The sequence below is a fragment of the Platalea leucorodia genome (assembly GCF_965183815.1).
Source record: "Platalea leucorodia genome assembly, chromosome: 2".
NCBI lineage: Eukaryota > Metazoa > Chordata > Aves > Pelecaniformes > Threskiornithidae > Platalea > Platalea leucorodia.
In genome coordinates this window covers 64,937,879-64,961,168 of record NC_138824.1, presented here as the reverse complement: position 1 = coordinate 64,961,168, position 23,290 = coordinate 64,937,879, and the positions used below count along the sequence as shown (strand labels likewise).

Below are 23,290 nucleotides of genomic sequence, written 5' to 3'. Positions count from 1 at the left end.
TGGCTTCATCTCCTCATCCCTAAATGATGAGAGCAAAGAAATAACCTTTTAATAGGTTAAATAAACAGTGCCCCATTTATCCATGCTTATATAAAGTTTCCAACAATTCAGAAGGTCCATGGTGAAATTTACAATCTATATACAGTATAACAAATTGTCAAAGAAAAAAGTTCAGATATTCCTTGGTTCCCAGAAGCCTGAAGCTCGCTCTCTGCACTAGAGACAAAAGCTACCTACAATATTGGGTGGGGGGGGTTCTTTTTTTTTTATTTTAGGTTTGTTTTTTGTTTGTTTGGTTGGGGTTTTTTTGGTAAAACTTAGTGATCCCAATCCACCTTGAATAAAATCAGTCCCTAAGTCCTGGTCATATTTAACAACTGCTTAATCCCAGTGTTTAAGGCATGTTCATTAGATGTCAGTATAGGGGTACTGTCAGAAATGATATTAACCACAGGTACTAAGAGTCAGCAAATTTACACAGCAATGCCACTCTTTACAATATAACGTAAAACAAATTGTTATGATGGAAGCTGTTCCTGAGTTAAAATCTGCTAAATACTGCTAAGATCCATGTTTTCCTTTTATACTTCTTCCTCTGGAATGTCCTTTCACATACGCTTAATTGAAAATTAAAATTCACTCTGAAAATAGCCTGAGTGTCAGAAAGTAAAAGTGCTAGCAAAATTCTAATCATATCGGCATTCCCAAATCTAAATTTAGCCAAGATGCTATGAATTTGCAGGGTTTAGTATCACTTAGCTTTTAGCAAGAGTATTTTCTGAATAGGAAGAGAACTATAAATGTCAGTCCACATTTTTGTGCAACTGCAAACAACAGGAAAAGATTTTGGTATCAAGAATTATCATAAATTTAAAGTTCTGTAATATATGCAACTCTGATATTGTAAGCATTTTTAGTTTTCTTATCCAGTCTGCTTAGAATTAAAAGGAAGACATTTTTAAATTGTAGGAACACAAATTAAAATACCTACAGATATATTCAGCTTTTTAAATTGGACAACTAATTGTCTATTCAGATTCTTAAGTATCCCTTCCCACAGAATTGTTCCTCAAGTATGTAATCATTGACATTCTTTCCTATCTAAAAAAAGCTGTTCTTGGCTGAGAAAAGTGGATAGCTTTAAAAATAGATTTTTCATTAGATTCGAAATGTGCATGACAATTCCTACCACCCTAATCATCCTGCCTCCAACTCATTAAAGTTCATATAAACATTTGCTTAAGTCCGAGCATTAAATTTAACAGGAGTTAAAGGGCACTAGAAAATCGGGATGACGAAAGGTGCAGCTCAGGTCTGTGCTATACCTGCACTTCTGACTGTCAGCTGAAGAAAACCCCTCAGAAAACTGCACCGCCTGGAGTTTGATCTGAAGTTTGCTGAAATCGATGAAAGGCTTCCAAACGAGCTTTAATGGGATTAGTATTTTAAGTGCTCCAACTGAAGCTCACCATTTGCAGTGATGTAGCATCTCCTATTTTAAATACAAGAAAGGATTGCAGTAATTGCACCTATCAGACTAGGGAATAAATGTTCATTTAGGTATTTTCAAATCTGTCAGCAGTGCAAATTATGAACTACAGTCTGATAAAAATGATCTTATTTCTAGATTTGTTTCCATTTAAATCCTAGTAGGACAGAAACCAGTAACACACTGAGAAAACAGGGTGGGAAAGGAATGACTCCGCTTCCACGGCCTGGGAATTCCAAACAGAGTCGTACGTAGTGGTATAAAAACAAAGCTCTGAATGAAGCTTGGCCTAGCCCATGTGTCTTACGCACAAAGGTTAGCTAAAATTTAATTGTTGTGACCATAAAATATAAATAGCAACAATTTATTCACAAAATTCTGGATTAGATTGATTTTTTTGCTTTAACAAACTGTATGATCTATTAAATTATCAGCCAGCTGTATGTTTAAGCACAACAATAGAAAATGTAGTACATAAACACTTAAAAATCACAGTCATAAAAAGCAGGCAAGTACATCAGTCTTTTGGTGGCCAAAGCACAACAGATTAGTCTGCCAAACAAGTGTATGTGAACATAAATCATGGGCATTAGTTTTGTTAAAAATTGCTTTTACTGTCAATAAACAGTTTTCTGTATTTTAATACTGTTCTTCAAGAATTGTAAACTGTTTAAAAATGTACGCACAGACATAAATAACAGTAAAGGATTTAAATACAGTGGTCAATAGGAAAAATAGGTTTTTAAATTTGCATGTGTGATAGGTGGGTAATTCGGAGCAAATCCGTAATTATCCACAAAGAACTCTGACCTTTTTTAGGTAAGACAGTACTGCCGTCATTTCTAACACTTGTGACCATTATAATAACAAGAGAAAAAAATAACATCAGCCCTGATACATCAATCACATATGCATTCAAAATTACAGATATTTACAAGAAAAATATATATTTAATTAAAAAGCCACTGAAAAACATGGACTTTTAGTCAGGTGCTGCACTTTCTGCAAAATGAGGTAATTTAGATGCAAACAAATTAAGTTTAGTAGAGTTCAGGATCCATGGTCTCCACACTTAAAAGTACAGATTGCTTCAGTAAATGGCTTGACTTTTCTATATGTTCAGACCAAGAAATCACTAGATCCAGTTAAATCCTGTTTTGTAGTGCTCTTGATGCAACACTGACTAATGTCAGAAGGCTTCCCAGCTCAGTTTTACAACTGGTCTTTCAACAGAAAGAAAAAGGGGGGGGGAGAAAAAAAAAAAAAAGAAAAAAATTAGTTATAAGTTGGTTTCATCCCAAGATGGATCATTCATGTTCTTTAGAACTTTTCTAACAAGCTTCTCCAAGTCCTTGCGAGCTCTTTGTTCTTCTTCTAATGATTTCTTCATCTTTTTGTTATCCTGTTTAATAGAGACAGAAATATTAGTGTTTGGTTATTTGTTTTTCTTTTTTTTTTTTTTTTAACAGATCTTTTCTGACATTACAAAGTCTTTACAGATCTTTTCTTCAATTACAAAGTCTGAAGGCTCTTAGTAAGACTGCTACTAGCTGTTCAAAAGCAAAGCCTGCTATTAAAATCTCACAAGTTACACACGGTTACTTCACACAATGCAACAAACCCCACCAAATGGAAACCGCTCCATCTCCTATTTATACTTGGGGGTCCTTTATAATGCAAGCCCTAGTAACAGATGGCCAATAATCTTAAATTCTTCTGCTCAAACCTGATCAATGAACAGCAGAATGTATTTGTTGTTAATAGAGAAGGGAAATGGAGCAATAAGTAGAATAAATATCCCCGCTAAGAGCCTCCTGCAATTATAAGTAGTTTCACAATCTCAGAAAAGCTTCTTAAAACTTAATGCACATTAACTTGCTTCATTAGGAAAGTAAATAGTTGAAAAGAATATCTTGAAAACCATTGTGTTCTCTGGAAAGTGTTTTGTGACTAAATTTTAAACCAGACAGATGACTACTAACAGTCTAACAGGAGTCCGAATTTCAAGGACCACCACCACTCTGCGTGTATATTAATGAGTGAGTCAGTTCTGAGTATTTAGCACTGGGTAATATTGAAATACCATGAACAACAGGACCATAAGGATGTCACTGACCCAACCACAGTAATGCTTACATTCTTTCATCCTGTACAGGCCAAGGTGATACTGGCAACAGTGGGGAAGCAACCAGAAGATAAGACAACATTATATTAAGGCCCCACAACAACAAGTCTACAGGTGTTTAACAAACACAGGTCTACAGTCCAGGCGTCCCAGTGGACTCCCATCAGCTGTCATTTACAGACATTTCTAGAAACAGGATGGGATCAACAGCTGCCACCTCATTAACTCCATTCCCTCCTCAAGTCTGACGAGAAACTCAGAAATTTCATTCTTTTCCTGTAGGTACAGACTTAATTTCTTTTCATTTATTTATCTACTGCCAAGTCAGGACTGTACTATTCAAGTGTAGTGCCTGTGGAGCAACAGCTATGAATAAACCATGGAAGCTGCTACGGGAGGATCCCACTTCACGTGGTAACTCTCACCAACAGGCCGCCTGGTGTCTACACCAACCAGCGCACCACGTACTCCCCGAGAGCCTTTATCCATAAAGCCCGTGGTCACTTGGGACCTTGCCAGCTCAGAGATTATTTCTGCCACTTCTCCAGTTGGCAACATCACAGCAGCAGACCAATAAATGCTTCTAAGCCGAGATTCCAGATATACAACAAAATGAACTCGGGCTTTAACAGGTCTTGGCTTTGGAAGACGTGAGATTGTGAAGAGACCATCTCTTTGGAAAGGCACAGAAAAGAGCACCATTGCTTCAAGTTCAGGAGAAGGTGACTCTTTGATTAGAGCCACACAGAGATCTGCGGGGCCTCAGTGAGGCAGCACGTTTATCTTTTGTACAAAATCAGCCAGGCCACAGAAACATTAGTGAGTTATTATTGCTGCTTATATTACATGAATTGTTTTTTTTTAAAAAGACTGTCACATTTGCATCAAACCTGGGATACACATGCTTTATATGTTGAAAACAGAATTTAAGTATTTAAGACATCAACTGTCCTATTTCAAGGAACATGCACAACATCCTTAGAAGTACTAGGCACGCTTACAGATGGGCAAAGAATTTGAATTCACGTTTATAGCCCAAAACCTACAGTAATTTGAATACAAATCCATTTTCCATTAACACAAGAAATTTCATCTGACTTCCTGAGTCAGAACTGTTAAGGTCAGTTAGCAAATTCACGCATTGGAGAGTAAGGATAATTCAATGCTTTTTCACCTACACATTAAGCAATGACTACGTGCAACAGCATTAATATGGTTTAAACAGTCTGTGTCCTGACAAGATTATTTTTAAACATCTCATTTTGGATACTTAAAACAAGCTTAAAACATCAGCTGCAGCTTCCATACCAGCAACTCAGGTGAGATCTTGCACAGTTCCCCTATGTGACAAAGCAGCACCCTAAGCTAACCTGAAGCGCTCATGAAAAAAAAGGCCACGTGATAGATACTGAAAAGGACTCTCATCTCTGGAAATGATTCATAAGAGGTGTTCAGGTTACTGAAAGACCATCAAAAAAGGCCTAAATAGATCCAGACATTTATACTACTAAAATGATACATTCTAGAGCAAATACTATTTCACGGCCTCTATAAGCTTATTTTGCTGACGTGACAGCAGAACTAAATTTGCTTAATGCTTTCAACATTTCACAAGTTGTAACATCCAAAAATAAATGAAACATATCTTAGTAAGTCACCTCAGAGAGAGGATACTTAATGCTGCTCTCAAAGGCTGGTGCTCCAAGGACTGATGGCAACCACAAAAGAGGGTGCTTTTTGTCAAATTGGATTGTTTTACAAGTGAATCTAGTCCAAAATTCAAGTTCATTCCTGCCAAAGTGAATCAACTTACAAGCCGTATTTATTTTTACAAGCCTTCCATCTTTTCATTCACCATGTTGCTATGAATGTAGCAAGTTACCAACCTGTCTTAACTCCTGTACTTCATCCTTTAATGCATATACTGTGTCAACAAGGCTTCTAAAATGAAAAAAGAAGATGATCTGTTACAATGGTTTTCAGACATACGTGTCTAAATCTATTATTAGACAAAACGGTTAAATGAAATGCATTAAAACCAAAAAAAAACCCCCACAGCTAACAGCCAATTTCCAACTTGTGCTAAAAAAATTGTCTCTTATCCTGATTTATGTTCAGTAAGGCAAGGACCCGTTACCAGCTTCTGTGACAGGATACGCCTCTCAAACACATATGAACCTATATGGTTTCTGTATTACAGTTTTCTGTAACAGAACCGTATTTCATTTCCAACATATACCTTACCAAAAAAATAGAATGATGCCATGCACTAACTAGGAAGATGACACCAATTTAATACTGAAATCCTACAGCACTTGGAAAAACTATCTGTAAGTGAAACATCACTTCTTGGCACGGAAGGAGTAAGTTGTGTAGCATATACAAAGAATTAGACTACAAGCATTTAAATGAAGGCCAACTGCACTTAAAGGCCTGGCAGCATACTCCAAACAGCGCTGTTCCCTTCTACAAATATACCATATACACGCTACTATAATGGGAGACGGGAGGAGGAAGAAGAGTGCAAAGTTTACTGGTTTAATCCATCATTCATTAAATGTTCTCTTACTTCTCTTCTATAACAGTCTGACCATTACTTTTAGTTTCTTCTACAATAATTTTTTCTTCCTCTGGAAGCAGGACTTGAGGAGCTGATTCTTTACGGGAACCTGTTGTAAAAATAAATTACAAAATGAACAACTCACAAATATTGCTGGGGCATTTTAAAGATTATTATTTCATTCATTGCATGATACACCTGCGTGACCAAGGTATATCACTTTCCATTTCCCCCTTCCCTCCACACAAGGTACTGACACTTTTTTTTTTTTTTTTTACATTTGAAACCACAGCCTTACAACAACAAAGAATTGTCTGACATTCCTATCCTGCTGCTGACATAGCTCCTGTGTCATCGATGGTGATGCTACACCATTTAGCGAACAGTGCACGTTCAACTATCAGTAAAAGCTATATAAATTCACCATAGCTGACTCAGAAGAAGCTAGATGTGTTTAAGTAACAGCAATTTAAGCCTCAAGGACAGATTCTGATACAAATCCAAGAAACAGTTCCACTCTAAACCAATTACTCTATCAGTAAGGAGCAGAACAGTGGTATCAAATGATACAGCGATGGAAGAAGAAAAAAAAAGTTAAAGTCCCTTTCCCCTGCAACACTATAAACAACACAATTGTGTGTGTGTGCACACGTATACATACACGTACACTTACAGATAGCCTTTTAGTCCTATAATAAATTCCTACCAAATGAAATACATACTTAGTATTTAATAAATGTTTTTAAAAGCACTTAATGATTTGACAATAAAAACTCAAAGCATTCCAACATCTTCAAAACATTTTCCACAATCATTACAGCTTATAACATCAAGATAATACATATAGATTCTAAAAAAGTAGCTCTGAATAGAAAAATCTACAGCTCAGAGATGTGCCTCCATTCATACATACATGAAGTATGTATTCTAGAAACATTAATTAGGCTGCAACAAATTACAAGCATTTTTTTTTTTGAAAGGTGGTCTGTAAATAAACTGCTGTCTAAGCATTTGTTCAGAATTCAAACACAGCAGATAAGGCATTAAAGTTCTTGCATATTTTAACCAAGATATCAGTTTTAACAAACACTTGCCTACCAATTCACTGTAATGAACTTTCATTAACCAGGAATGTCTTAAGTTTGAACTGATAACTAGGTACTACAGGGTGCATGCCTGCCAGGAGAAATTAGTTAGCTCTTGCTGAACAGCTGCTTTGTGGTAAGAGTGCTTTTCTTTTATGGTTCATGATAAAAATATAAACACACAAAAAATGAAAGAAATCAAGCTCATCGAAAAATACTAACTTCCCTAACAGCTGCAGTCTTGAGTTCTGAACAGTGAGCTTGTACGGACCGTGGTTTAGCGGTACACGTTAAGCTATGTAAACCATGTTAGCAAACAATGACAGATGTCCTTTAATGAATAAAAGTTTCCTTAAGCTGGCAGTAAAGATCTAATGCATCAGTATGCGACGGTCAAAATTTTATGGAATTAAGGTAACTGCAGATTTGAGAACAGAATCTTGTCCTTGAAAGCTCTATGTTCTTCATCTTAGAGAGTGAAGAAATCTTTTAAGGGTTAATACCCAGCCACCCCCACTTATTTTCCAGGGAAGGAACAACCTATAAAACAAGTACATCCAAACTCTGTATGGAGCTCAAGGACATTTCCCTGTTTGCGCTGTCAATCTCTAACATTAAAAAGTTGTCTTATGCTTATTTCAGTTAATTGGTCACTGCTCTGCGTTATTAGCCCAGGAGGTAACAGAACACCGAGCTAAATGTTATTTTAGGAATTAGTTGGCACCAGCTGCTACCAGATCGCTACATTTTGGGTCTCCGTACCAATGTGGAGCACCTCAGCTCACGCCGAGGGAGACACTGACCAAAGGGAAAGAACTGCCACGGATTTCTCGCCCATGACTCCCTTCAACCACATGGAGCATCGCATTGTATTTATCTCTGTGTAGAGCTGCATCCAATTGCCTTTGCCTGGTCAGAGTAACATGGGTCCTTGCAAAGCAGGAATAGCATGGAGTAGACAGCTTGAAAAAAAAATGTCCCAGCTGTACAGTTATATACACACATGCATGTAAAACAGATGTCTACACCAGCGTATCTTGATGTATGTACAGCATCGCACAGTAAACACTTAATGCTACTGAGACACAGAATGCAGTTTCATTAAAAACAAAATGTTCACCAACGTTATACACACAAGGGAGACCACACAGTACGCGTACACACTTACACGATGCAAAACTGCTGCTGTGAAGGCTGACCCTCCTGTGCCACAAAACATTAGCTACCCTGGAATTCAGGACACCGCAAAGTTTTACTCTCACCTTCATTGCTCCAATACCCTCGGTCATGCAATTTTTCTTATTTGCATCTCAGAACCCTTGCCACTCTTACGGTTTGTACTTATGCAAAAAAAATCCCCACTTTCTCCTTTATCTTGGTTTGCTTTTTATGAGTTTTGGTGGGGTTTTTTGTTTGTTTGTTGTGGATTATTTTTTCCCTAAACCCCACAAGCACTTGCTAAGTATCAAAAGGCACAAACACACAGCACATCTATCCTGCAGCAAAGGACCCTGTCATCAAATGAGCACTGTGCACAGTAACATCAGACTTGGTGTCAAGTTCTAAAGGCAAAACAAAGCTACTGCACTGTCCTGCTCTTCTGCACCATTTATGCCAGAAGCTTTTCTTCTTTTTTTTTTTTTTCTTCCCCCAGACACAGTTTCCATCAATTATGTGTCTAGAATGGACTTCAGGCAGAGTCACCTCATGACCGGCACTTGGCAATATACCTTAAATCGCACCTTGTGCCTCCACCAGCTTCTCTATGTCTATTCTCTATGTGACCATTTCTCTCCAGAAATGTTTACAAGCTACAGCTTTGGGACACGACGAGAGGGTTGTGTTACAGCGCAGTGGGGGTTTCACGCAGAGTTGTACTAAAAGGGCAGTCCAGGAAGTTGCTGCATCTTCGATAATCGTAAGCACCTCTTTCAGACGTACTCCACATTTTCACAAAGCAGTGCAGAAGAATCAAAAGTTACTTCACTTTGCCGTATCTGCCATTTCTCAATCCTAAATGTGCAAGTTTCATGCTGAGTTTTATTAAGAGACACTACTCAAGTCTCGTTCCAAGTAAAACAGGCCAAAAGACAATGTTTAAATTGACCTCCAGCGACTCTGGCCCTAAATTATCTTGAGACAATACAACCAAAAGTACTAGTTTAAAAAAAAAAAAAAAAAAAAAAAAAAAAGATTAAAAGATGGGGGGGAAAAACCCCAAAGCTTTACAAAACACAGTTTCATTTTGTTTTCGAGGTATTGAGGGAAGTAAGGTGGATGGGAGAAGAAACGATGCTTGGCAGACCCAGACAATTGCTTCAAGATTAGCAAACAAATGTTAAGGCTGAGAAAGTTGCCATAGCTTTTCAATGGGGAACTCCTAAATCCAGGGTCTTGGAAGAATGACCCTACTGTTTACAAGTCTGGTGCACATTTAAGGCAAAACAACTGACTACTATGATCAAGATTCAACTAAGTTTCCATCAATTACATTCCGTCAAGAAAATAAAGGTATCTATTCAACAGAAGTTCACTTTACACCCGTCTGAAACTGGCAGAACATCACTCCTAGCCCTGGAGTACGGTCTTAACACCAAAAGGGGAAGAAACTAGCATGCAGACTGAATGGCACAGAGGTTCTCAGTGATGTCTGTCTGCAAGCATAACCGCACAACCCCAGCTTTTTATGCACTCTCTTCAAAAGGGAGCATGACATCTTTAAAAATGGTTGATATGGTACCATGCCAGTTCCTGACAGAAGCCAGGCTTCAGAGGGAGCTGTACTGGTAACCAGTCTGGTCCTTCATTCTGATCTTAGAGTAGACACGTGGAAGAGAGGCCAGAAGTTCTGCACAGATCTTAAGACACCAGGCAGAAGGGAAGGAAGGGGGATGAAATTCAGACAGTTTTTCAGTTTAACCGGATATTAAGTCCCTGCCTATGTTCAGAGACCTTTTCTGTCCAGGAACCATTTAAGCCAACAGTAAAATGGAGGCGGGTATTCACGTCACCTACTTCAAGTAGGTAACCTCAGGGCCTCAGTTAAAAGCCAGCTCTCCCCAGTCAATCAAGGACAGGGTTCCTTCCTCCAGCTGGCCGTTTGGAGGAGAAGGCTTAACCCAGGTACTTCCACCCTGATACTCTACAAAGAGTTTGCCTTCTTCCAGTGACTACGAGGGTCCTAATTCAAGCTATGGAAGTTAGACCCATGGTGATGGTGGTTAACTTTCAAAAATGCACGGCATAATTTGAGGCCGTTAGCAATGATTCAGTTTTTAAGTATTGCTGTTTTCCTCGCTTTTTCATATCTTTGTTGGGATTAGGAGAGGCAAGAAGGGAACAAGGCACAATAAAGGTCAAAAGTGAGAAAAGGTACTTGTAAATATACAATTCTGTTTTTTACCAGCCAGCTTTACTAGCTTCTCTTCATAAGCTAAGCAGCTCTTTGAAATTATTTGCTTGAGTTTCAAAGACAGAAGTCTGGCTTGCCACTGAAAGACAAATATGTGCGCACACAACTGATTAGATCTACCATTAGCCACCGGTATGTACGGACGTGCAAATTTCCTGGAGAAGCAAATGTTGGACAGAAAATAAGAATTACTTGTCATTTAAAACATTCAGTATTTCATTGCATTAGTTATATTTAAGATGTTAAAGTGGATGAGCAGACCTGCCAAATTAACCTTCTCAATGCATTTTTTATGAAGTCCTAATATGAAGAATCCTAAAAATGGTGCTTCCAGACTCTTGCGTGCATTGAGATTAAAGCATTTTAAAAAAAATCCTTCATGCTACAGACCTGCCAAAGTCAAAGGGGAGCCCTTTAATGTCTTCTACAGATAACAACAAATCAGAAGCAAAACATCAGGCCAAACTTTAGTTTACTGTATGAAATACATCTTTTTTTGCTAATTCTCGGGAGTAACAAAAAAGGTTTTGGCATGAGTGGTTTTTTGTTTTGTTTTGTTTTTTAACTAATAGTGATACTCAAATAGGAAAAACCCCACATGACTCAGATGACAAATCTATGCAGTTTACAACAAAATGTTTTGACAAGTAAAATGAAAATAATTAAAGTGGACTGAAACACATACAACTCCATATGTAAGTGTTAGTCATATAAGAACAGAACGAAGAGTTTCAAAGACACATAGACCATCTGAAGAGATGGGATATTTCTAAGACAACATTTGGAAAGAGCTATCCCACTAAACTAAAAAATAGTGAAATATATTTCACTAGCTAATACAAAAACTTCCAACCTGTAGGCTGTAGGGCTAAAACTAGAGTTGCTAAAATCATAGCAAAAAAATGTAATGACCTTTTAATAGAAGTAGGCAATTACTTTGTTTATTCTGATGTAAACATTTTAGTATGTATATTAGGTTATCATTTTATTTAAATTCACTCAAATATGAGCATCTTTTAATTGGAAACACTAAAGATAACTCTTGTTTTAAAGAGAAAAAATTTGTAATATTAAATCTTGAAAGTATGTAAGATTATAAAAACCAGTATCGTATTCACAAAATTTCTCGCTGGTAACAGGACCTGCAGAAGTAGGTTTTAGATTGTTCCAATAATTCAGCCTGTGCTTTTACTGAGAATACACCAATTCAAAAAATGAAAAAGAATAAAATAAAATCAATTAAGGGGAGAGGGAGGCAACAGAAGAACATTCTGTAGATGACATAATCTCTGAATAGTTATTTAAAAAAAAAAGAGGATACAGAAGGATACATACTTCATATTACATTATATTTCCTGTAGTTGTCAACTACATTAAACAAAGATTACACACTTATGTCAAAAAAGCTCTTTCACTTCAGCATTTGATTCCTCTGGGAAGAAGGGAGGGACAGAAAGGAGGCATGGGGAAAAGAGGGAATTAAGTATTAACTTACAAGTTATGCTGTCCTTTCCCCCTGTGTAATAATTAAATATTAAAGTCACAGTCTAGCAAATGCAAAATTTATTTCAACTGTACATAACAGATGTCCTTTTTATATAAAACAAAACACTTAATTGATATATGCAACCACAAACAATATGCATACTGTACAGTACAATGCAACATTCAGATATACATCCATTTTGTATTTTCAAAAGGCAGTCACCTACTAAAGATGGCTTCTCCCATTCACAAATGAAGTGCACAATATATATTATTTTTTCTATGTTTTACGTCACTATATACACATTACTGGGTTTTGGCAAGATTATGCAAAACACCCAATTAATATTGGTTGGTTTCAATTTACGGCAAATACTAATTTATGGAAACACTGCATAAGCCATGTGAAGAGGGGCTGACAATGGCTTGAACCTACCTTCTAATTCAGATCCTCCATCCTTCCAGTGTATTTGTAACTGTACACATATAATTTACAGAATTGCATAAACATAAGGTACTATTATTACCATGACTAAAGTTCCACAAAAATAGAAACACTGAACCTTTGGACTGAATACCACCATTTCCACATTTGCTTTTTTTTTTTTTTTTTTTTTTTTTTTAAAAAAGCATGTTGCATTAATACTCCTGATCAGTTCACAATAGCTTATGGCCTGTAACACTGAAGACACGGAATGATTTTAAATGAGCAGTGATGTTAATATGAGAGATCCTAATTATGACAATAGTTAATGACTTAAATGCTACAATAATTAATGGTGGTAAACTGTCAAAGCTTTGGTGCATAGAAAGTCAATAAAATCTTCGGATCTGGATAACAAAACATTCTGTGTGATAAGGAAAGTTCAAGTGCAACAACTGTATTTCAAACGCATATTTACACTATATAACATGAAACAGACATAAAGGAATTCTTGTTTATCTGATGCAAAGAACATTATTCAACTAGAACACCACAGCTTAAGAAACAGGAAAAAAAAAAAACAATCCATACTTTCCATATATGCTAAAAAAACAAAAACTGACTGAAAGGAAGAGGGGAGTGAAGGGGGTTACAAATGCTCTGTGGAATGGCATGGAGCACACATACTTATCTTGTTTCTCTACGCAACGCTCCTCCATTTTGAAAAAAGTTCAACATACACAAGTTCCTGGTCATTACGTTAATATATGACTAGTAGTAAAATGTACCCCTGAAAGCCCTCCTCGGTAAGCACTGCTGCTTTTGTTAGTCACATTTCTGAATGCCAACAACAGTGAGAGAGGATAAAGCAGGTGATCAAACAAGACTGAATGCAAATCCGCAGATGTGAACTGCTTTGAAATAGCTTCTTCACGCTGAACACCTTCTGGAATCATGCACATCTAGCAATTACTAACTTTCTGATCATGTAACCTGCAGAAAGGTATTGATTATCTTTTACACAGTGTGATCAAGTTCCTAGGCGGCAGTTAATTGCATCATGATTATTCTGAACTTGTTCATAGAGTAATACCTGAACACTGGATAACATGCTTACTTGAAAAGTGGTAAGGGAATTGCATCTGGGGACCCTGGTGAAAATGAGAACTGTTTCTGTCCTTTCATCACATGCTTTTCCCTAATGCTAATGAAGATTTCGGAAACACGTCATTTTTGTTTCGATGCCAGTGACGTTACCCACAAGACAGAACACACACACTTCACCCCAGCAGTGCCCCAGGTGCAGGTTCAAGACCTTCAGCTGTGCACAGTGTGCCCCAGTTCTCTGAAAAGCCAACACGACTGTAAGTGAAGAGCTGCTGCTGAAAACAAACCTGCTCGTGAGAGAAGTTACAAGACACAATAAAATCTGTCACGGACATGCTCCAAACAGTACAACCCAAAAGCCAAGCATTCTATTATTCAGAACTTCAAACAAGCCAATGCGATCGCAGTTGTACCTAGAGTTTCAGATGCTGAACACTCGAGCCTCCATCAGAGGAACCATTTTCATCTCGTCTTTTCAAGAAGAATGGTCAAGTGAGAGTTGTCAGCTGTGTATTTTAACAGGCAAGTAAACGTCTAGACCCTGCTTTCTGCCACGCTACTGCATACAGTAAAGTGACAGTATGACCGTAGGTAACATGAGATTATCAAAACACTGCATGTAATGAGCATGGACTGCCGGGTTTTCATGACAACTGCCAGACTGGGGTGGGGGGAGAGCAGTGCGGTCCTTCATATAAACGTCTAAGCAATGAGGAAAAGACAGCAGTATAAAAACAGAAATTTTTATGGATTAGCAAATGCTCTTCCAAACAAGTGGGCCAGATACATGAATAGCTGTATGATTTTACAGCTCTTGTACTGTTTAGTTTTAAGCTGCATTTTTCTTACTCTACCAGCTTTGTATTTTGTTAGTAATACGTAGAAAATCCAACCACTACCGCTAAGGTATTTCCATATTGCTGGCACTCAGCTCACAAACCAGTATGGTTTCAGTACAAAATACAAAAATGTGCTGTTTCCAAAATAAAAAAAAAGAAGAAAGGACCTGTTGCTACACTGACCAAGTCAAAAGAAAAACAAAACCAAAAACAGTCAGAGCTACAAATTAACATCTGTCAGTTAAAAAAACCTCAAGAAATATCATCCTTAACAGGATATACACTTTTTAGAATGACTTATTTGTACGTGTACTGAATTGGCAATAGAGCCTTCCACCAGGTATAACTGAAGTTTCAGAAGCTCCCTCAGAAGTTGTTAAAATATCACATTAAAGAGACAAGGAACAGCAAGAAAACATCTAAGAAAAGCAGGCTGTGATACAACAAGCATTTGTTAAGAAAAAGCTCAGAAGTGCATTAGTTCTGGTGAGAGATATATGAGCAACAGCTCTTACGAGATGTAGACCCCATTCTGTAACTATGGGCTGTCCATATACTGTCATAGTCAGAGTCTTCTGAGAGGTCTGAAGGCTCCAAACGAGAAAGACTACTGCGACGACCCAAGGAGTCTAGACTTGATTGGTCATCATCAGCCAAGACGTGATTATGCATCAGGTCAGTGCCTTGCCATGCTAAGGATGTATAGGTGAAATGAAATGGTGGATGTGGATAGGCAGAGGTGGGATGAGGAGGAGAACGTAAGGAATAGCCACAACCAAACACATGAAATAAAAGCAAAAAGGTGATGGGAAGAGAAGGAAAAGAGAAAATATTGTTAAAAAGGCACCAAAGTTGTTTTCTTTTTTTCTTTTTTTTTTTTTTCTTTTTTTTTTTTAATTTGTTTGGGGTTTAGGTATAAATTACATTCAGCATGTAATACCGTTTGAACTGTTACAATACAATTTTTGAAGTTGTTTTTAAGCTTCTAAGCAGCCTCAGTTGAGAATTTTGAATAACCAAAATCTTGTTTGAAAGCAGATTTTTTGGAAGAGGGAGTTAGGTTCTTTTGAAGTATGGAGTCAGTTCTGGTCTGGGGGGGATTTGGTTGGGGACAGAGCAATAAACACAGTAAGCCAGCATGATCCAGCACTGATGAGAGAAGCAACAGCCCGTTCCCCACCACACATCTGTACCTCCATCCTTTCCCTCCCTTGCAATGACACAGTCATTTGTACAGCTGCGTGGTGAGCCAGGTCAGGGAACAGTTTCAGATGAAAACTAACCCTACAAAAGATTCTTTTTCAAGCAGGTAATTTACCCATCAGCTCACAACACAGCTACAGAAGTGCTTGTGTCACCACGGTAAAGAGGAAAATGCAGGGGAAAAAGCAAAGGTTCTCATGCAGAGCAGGGCTGCTGACTTTCTAAATCAGCAGCAACACCTTGCACCCGCTCAAGGGGACTGTCGAAGTACAGCTTTTCTGTGCTTGTACCCCTTGTTACTTGTTTAACCATGTAGTAAATTAACTCACAGAATAACAGGGCCAAGAGCCTAACAGCAACACAGTCTGGTCCATTCCAGCTCCTCACACACCTCTTCCTACACACCTCTATCTGAATCTATCTTCCCAATTAAATACTTTAACATGTCTAGGGTAGTTGGTCAAACAGCTAAGCACACTTGTTTGTTTGTTTGTTTGTTTGTTTTTTTAAGGCCTGAAACCATGTAAGTGGCCATGCTACGAGCCACCATACACATGGTATTGCAAAAGATTTTAAGCCTTCATTTGGAGCAGAAATGCAAAATAAACTCAGTACTTAAGAAGCAGGAGAAAGTGAAACGGTTCTTTTATTTGCATGTCTCCCCAAATTAAACCCCACATCTTCCCCACCCAAACAACTGAAAAAAGTTGCTCTGCTATCTCTAATGCCACTGCCTACCAGTTTGCACTGGTGCCGTAGCTCTGCTGAACAGGCATTGCCAAAAGCAGCACCCCTTGGGCTTTGGATTAAGGTGCAGGTAGTAGTAGAATTGCCAAAAGAGTGCTGTGAGGGACAGGCAGAATATTAACATGGAGGTAAGAGAGGAGTACGTAAAAAAAGGGCGTACTGCACGGATGACAGGCAACTCTCTCATTCTATTCTTCTACACTGACTGCTGCTCCCACAGAGGCAATTCCAGCAGGATTGGTTTTTTCCCCATTTCCAATTCCAGTCTACAAATGGATCTTCTGAAACCTAAAGTCTTAGATGACAACACTATTCTTTCCAAACAAAGCAGCTGTGTACTTAATCAATAAAAACATTACTTCTTGCTGCAATTAAGAGCAAATAAAAGCTGCTGACTTCTGATGTATGCAATGATACCCACAGCACTATGTATATTTCTTAAATATACATAGAAAGGAAAAAAAAATAGGCAAGAAAGCAAAAAAAAAAAAAAAAATCATCCATTTTATACCTGCACACACACACTACTGTGCAAGTGCAAATATTTCCCCAACCACTTATTGTCACATTATCCTCGGAAATAATCAACAGATCAGTCGAGACATTTAAACAGCAATCATCTCATTTAATTTTGTTTGGAACAACAGTATATCTTCAGAATTTTGAACACATTAATTTCCTTTTATCCAATTAAACACACTGCTGTTATGACTGTAGGGCTATAAAATAGATAAATATTAATTAAAAAATTAGGTAGTAGTAGCTAATTTAGGAAACTGACAATTTTATCACCTTGGAGACCTACAGTTCATCAAGACAAAAAATAAAATTAAGGTTTTTGCTGTCACTTCAAAAGTTTCTACAATCTAATACAAGGGCCATATTCCCATTTTAAAGTACATATGATTACAAAGTAGCTGGATTTTTTCAAGGTGACAATGGTAAGTTAACACGTACGAGGAAAATCCATGAACTAAGTCTGCAACTGCATTTTGAGACTTCTCAACTGCCAGCATAAAGTGCTTTTGCTTGGAAGCAAAACAGGCACAGAGCGCTGTGGGTAGCAGTAACAGTGATTAACACTGCAAATTTAAACAGCTTTAGTGAACAAGGAGTAAGGTATAATGTCCACTCTTCTAGTTCCTGACAACAGCAAAACCAGACAAGTACTTCAGGATGATTATACTGTGTTCCAAGGATCCCCGAATTAAGTCGGTATTCAACAGTGCAAAAACTGTGCAAATCGGAACAAACGCAACAGCATTTTCTCCTTCCTTGTGTAAATGGAACACATGCTGGTGGTGGACTCCCCTGCTTTGCGCAATGTTTTACTTACAATACAGAGGAACTCCACATGGCAACCTTGATTTGGATTAAATGAAGTAGGACCCCAGAGGCACGTTACAGGTTTTCAATAAGCTAGGTATTGATCTGAGAAACTAAAAATGGCTTTAAGCAACACATAGATCTGAGAACAATTTCTCCTGAAATTATGAGATGTGATTAAAATTGGTAATTAATGCTAAAAACAACTAGTGGTAATAAAAGAAAAGAAATTTTTATAGGTCTAGGTTACTTTTCCATAGCGGAAGTCTTTTTTGAACAGAACAAGACAAAAATACACTCCTCCAAAATTATGACTTGTTCTTCATTCCTCCTCACTACTTACCAGCTTCTTGAAATTTATCAAAAAGCACAGTGACCAACCGTTATAGTCAGTTCAGGCACCTCTCATTCGCTGGTGAAGGTTTTGTGCAATTTTAAACCATGACAAGTAGTCACTTTTGTTTTGGTTGGTTTTTTTTGTTTGTTTGTTTGTTTTTTTTAAACACTGAAAGAATTATAGTCTCTAACCATGGACCTTGGCATCCAATACTTAAACACTCAACACTGACATTAAGCCAGAAACAGGTTATTATTTCTTCCAGGTCCAGCTTGCTACTTGCAAAGGCCTGAGAACATTTTTTTTTTTTTTTTCCCGCAAACGATCTAATTTGTGTTTTAGTTAGCCATTTCAGTATTTTCTAACTTACTTGAATTTAGTGTTTGACGTGTTTTGGCACTTGTGCAATATGCTTCAATGACTTTAAGAATTTGAGCATCTTCTTCTAAAGCAGCTGTACCTAGAATCAATGGGAAAAACAGAATTTTAAACATGGTTATGTTTCTTAACACAGAAGAGCCTTTGTAAATAACTACGTTTCAGTTGAGACCAAAGTTCAGCCTAATCAACCCTTTAAAATTCTCTTAATCATCCCATTTTAAAAATCAAACTTCAGTGAGCAAAAGTAACAGTTTAAAAAGACAAAATACTATTTTGAAACGCTTGGGGAAAAATACAGTTAGAGTAATTACCCACACATTCAAGAAATTTTCTGAGCATCTGAAGTTGCACAGAACATGTTTTGAAGTGTGATCACTCTGGTTCTAAACCAAATAGCCACTAAACTGAAAAAACCCTGGATACCCCAGTTATTATATACATATTATTTCATTATTTAATCAAAGAAATCAAGGAACAGAATATTAATTCACTGAAATCTTGAAAACTTTTGGGTTTTGTACATATATCAGATTTACCCCTTTTAACAGTACACTATTGAAAATTAAACTCAGAATTAAAATCATAATAAATATGTCAGTACAGTTTCAGTCCAGTGTGCAGTTGGAAAGATGTCACTATCATGTAAGTGTATCTGTGAAAAGTGGAGTAATTAAAATTCTCAGACTTTAAAGCAGAAACAGCACTACTGAAAAAAAAAAAAAAAATCTAACTATTCAAGCTTAACATGCCAAAATTTTCCTAAAGGCAGAGCTCCACAGCCAATCTTCTCCCTGGGGAATTCAGTAAAAATGCTGTCAAATTGTTCACTTGCAACAGAGTGAAATTCCAGTCAAACTGAAATCTAGAGGTACCTCTACCATTAGTTTAGATGGAACCAGGAGTCTCAATGTAGGGCAAGACGCTTTGCTGTTTTGAAAGTATTTTTCCTGTTTTCCTCCTGCAAATCTTGAGGAAAAAAACAGTCTCAAAGATTTTTCTGCTGCATGAATCTGAACTGCCTTCAACATCAAAATGTAGTAGTATTCTCTGTCAGCCAATGCATCATGTTAGTTTTTGTGATTTATTACCACCAAAGCAAAGCCAACTGTCCAAACATTTGTCAGGATCAGCGGACAAGCTAACTGCTGAAGAAATTCTCTTGACCCGATATAGTTTCCCCACAGCTTAAGAGACGCAGGTACTCCAAAGTACAGGTTATTTCTCTTTCAAGGCAGGAAAAATAATTGGATTTTGTTGTGGTTAGAATGCAGCACCATATTATTACAGTAGCAGGAAAAATATTTTACTTCTGGAACGAGTATTGTGAGGACACTCAGTTGAAATACCTTACTTACTGTTACAATGCTAATTTGACATAGCAGTTCTCAAAACATAGCCCATAAATCCCTGGGATTCCAGAGAAGATAAGTAACAAACCCCAAACTTTTTTATCAATAAGCTTTAAGTTTGATAGAAGTTCCTCAGTGGAAAACTTTTATTGCTCCATAAGCTAGAAAAGGTTGAAGGAGCACTAATATATAAACAGAAGTTTCTGGCACAAAGGGTGAAAAAAGAGATGAATACCAAGAATCACTAAGTATTTCTGTAAGTAACACTCCCTGACTTAAAGCCACCAAAAATCCATTTTATTGACAGTTACCTCCTACATACAAAATACTGAAAGGTGTTAATTTAATTTAATCAGGAATAAAACTAAAATGTATTTGCAAGCTATAGAGCCCCTCCCTCTCCCAAAAAAGAACTCATCTCCTCTCACTAAGTGTTCTTTAATAATTTCTAAATCCGCAAGTTGACAGCTTTACCACTGTCATTACAGCTACTGAATGTCCATCCTCCAACATCTGAAATGATACTGTATTGCAGTACTTTCTTTTTTCCTAAACAGATACCTTCCTGTAAGAGTTAAAACATCCTGAACTAACATGTCCACTTGCACATCCACGAACACAGGACTGTTCTATTCACTACCTTAATCTTTGCCATATGAAATTCACATCCCACTCAGAAGGGCCTCTACCTTAGACAAACCAACAGTGCACTGAGGAAGAGCTTTTTCTCTCCAACCTCACATAAACCAGCGAGAGACAATGTTCACGATAGCACACTTCATGCACTGAACACTCAAGGCACAGTCTCTCTCTCAAAAAGCCCATGAACAAAGGACAGACACAGAGAAGCAAAAGTTGCAGTAGAAGAATCTGGCCTTCATATTAAATACTTTCTTTTATTGATACAAGTAACTGGATTATTCATTCACACAAATTTATAAGGAAGAATTAGAGTGACACTGACAACTAAAGGAGTATTGTGTTTGCTTGATAACATTAGTGTTCCCTCCACCCCAAATTACCCCAACATCCAGATTTTGACCCTTCTGTTTTTCTATACATTCCTCAGTCTCTCTTGGTTCAGTGCTGTTCTTCAGACTTCAAGCAGTCTAAAGCTCTACAATTTATCCAGACACAGACACTAGCAAGTGACCTTATTTCTAGGAGATTAGAGCAGACTGTTGGATCTTAGAAAGAGTGACCATGGAAGCAACTAGTCTTCGAACCAGCAGCAATACGCAGCCTTCCAACACCCAGCTCAGCAGAAGCTCCTACCAGGATCAATTTAAGAATACAGCTACTAAGTATTCTGCAAAAGTGGGATAGTATCTTCAAATTGTTGTTTACAGTATTAAAAGACAGCTTTATCTTACTGAACTTTACATGGCTCTATAGTCAACCTCATTTCCCTCTCTAGCAAAGAGATAGAAATAGGCACTTTACAAGCATACATCCACTGTAGTCAATAGTAAGACTCTAGAAAGCAACTAATCCATCGTGACATAAGCACCTAACATGAATAAAACAAACCATCCTCTGGAGATACCTACCCCCTCCCCCCTGACAGGAGAGAGGAAACCAGATGACTTGCTTACACTGTACATCTAACTCTCACAGAATTTAAACTGATGTTAATTCCAGCCTTTGTATTATGCAGACATTTTTTCAAGTCTCTCTTACTTTTTCTCAGTGCAAACTCTTCATCTGATGGCTTCCGTTCTGGCTTGCGTTTAGGAAGCAGCTTTTTCATGGTTTTAGGGCTTTTACTGAGATCCTGTGTGGGGAAAATAAAAATAAAAAAAAAAAAGAGTAGAGCTTCTCTGCAATATTTCAAAAGCTTAACTTCTAAGATGTATATAGGAGTTACTAACTAAAAATATTTTAACAGCACCAAAATTCAGTTCACTAATACTTTTTGGCACATCCGATTTGCCTGAACTGGCTGGTTTCCTCTCTACCCTTCCTCCAACTATACACAAAGTCAGATATCATATCTGTTCTATTAACAGAAATATACAGAAAAGTTGCTGCAAAAGCATGCAGGCTGTTTGGGAGCTAGAGCGAAGGGAAGAGGCAGGCATACGTTAACACAGTTGTTTTTTTTTTTTCCTTAACTTTTGAAGGGACAAACCATTTCACTTGTCTACGTAGAAGCCGGTAAAAAAGGTCCTAACAAGGAAGCTTGGCAGCTAGTATACTCTTCAAAGCCAGAATCTGTAAATGTTTAGGTCTGTTCTTACAAAGCTTTATAGCAAAAAAAAAAAAAAAAAAAAAAAAAAAAAAAAAATTACAGCAACAAATACAGCATTTCTGCTCAAAACGTGGTCATGCTAATTTACAGGAACAATGCTAGGTTACAGGAACAAAAGGAATATACTGGTCTACCCCTTACCTTAAGGATACAAGACATCCTCTATAAAAATACAGAACAAGAAAGTAAAAAGGTGAATGAGCAGGACAGACCAAAGAAGATGAAGATAGGTTTTGAACATCACTGTATGCTAAACACTGTAAAGATGATTGAAATTTTACCACATTGGAGAATTTAGTACCCTACACATGAAAACATGAAAGGAATTTAACTTAAATTACAAAATGAGCATATAGTACAGCCAAATAGAAGAACCTCTTGTAGCGACTAAGCCTAAATACTAACCTTCCAGTTGCAGATCACCTATCACTTTTTCCGTTGTTTAGGGGATTTACAAAAGAAAAGAAAAGTCACACACACACACAGCCACCACAGAAAAAAAAAAAAAAAAAAAAAAACAAACCACAGCCAGGCCACACTGGGGAACGGTGTTTAGGCTACAGTTTCTAAGAAACTGCAATTTACATTTCTGCAAAATAAAATTTTTCTGTCAACATTTCATGCTTGCAGAATAAAATGTTCTTACGTGTAACTGCATGATTCTTTCTGGGCCCTGTTGCTTCACACTAAATTAGTATCATGAGAACACATGACAAAGATACTGAAACAGGAGATATCAGCAAGCCACAGGGCATCCACTATTCTCCTTCTTACATACACGCAGACTTCCAACACAAATCTAACATTTTCTTACGAAACCACACAAAATGTACTGGCAGGACCAAATTAACCTACCGCCACCATCTTTCTGTGGTTAAAAAACACCACATTTTATTTCTCTTGGAACAGATTCTTGTTTCATACGATATGCTAATTAAAAACTACAACAGCATCTTAAAATCTAAGCTTTTTTTTTTTTTGCTAATAGTAACATTAGCCATCAGATTCTTTTGAGTACAAAAACATTACATATGTTTTGACAGTTACCATTCTTTTTTTTAAATATGCTATTGTTACCTAGTAACAGTGGTACATACCGAGGAACCAAGAGTCAATTATACCACCACAGCTGTTAGAATGATTTGATACAGCACTTTGAAGCACCATAAG

General features: G+C 37.3%; 1 protein-coding gene across 3 annotated transcripts in view; it reads right to left on the bottom strand.

Annotated features, from left to right (window-relative positions):
* Positions 1-1,877: 1,877 nt before the first annotated feature.
* Positions 1,878-23,290, bottom strand: part of ARHGEF7 (Rho guanine nucleotide exchange factor 7) — a gene marked incomplete at both ends in the record, with an annotated part of 126,250 nt that continues 104,837 nt past the window's right edge. For 2 of the 3 annotated variants that reach the window (XM_082304894.1, XM_082304893.1), the window contains 3 exons: positions 15,004-15,218; positions 18,510-18,599; positions 21,550-21,643. In XM_082304894.1, the coding sequence (XP_082161020.1) occupies positions 15,004-15,218; positions 18,510-18,599; positions 21,550-21,643 (399 nt within the window). Of the gene's footprint in view, positions 2,892-5,500; positions 5,556-6,183; positions 6,284-15,003; positions 15,219-18,509; positions 18,600-21,549; positions 21,644-23,290 lie in introns of those variants that run through there. The other variant, XM_082304892.1, reaches the window with a different exon arrangement.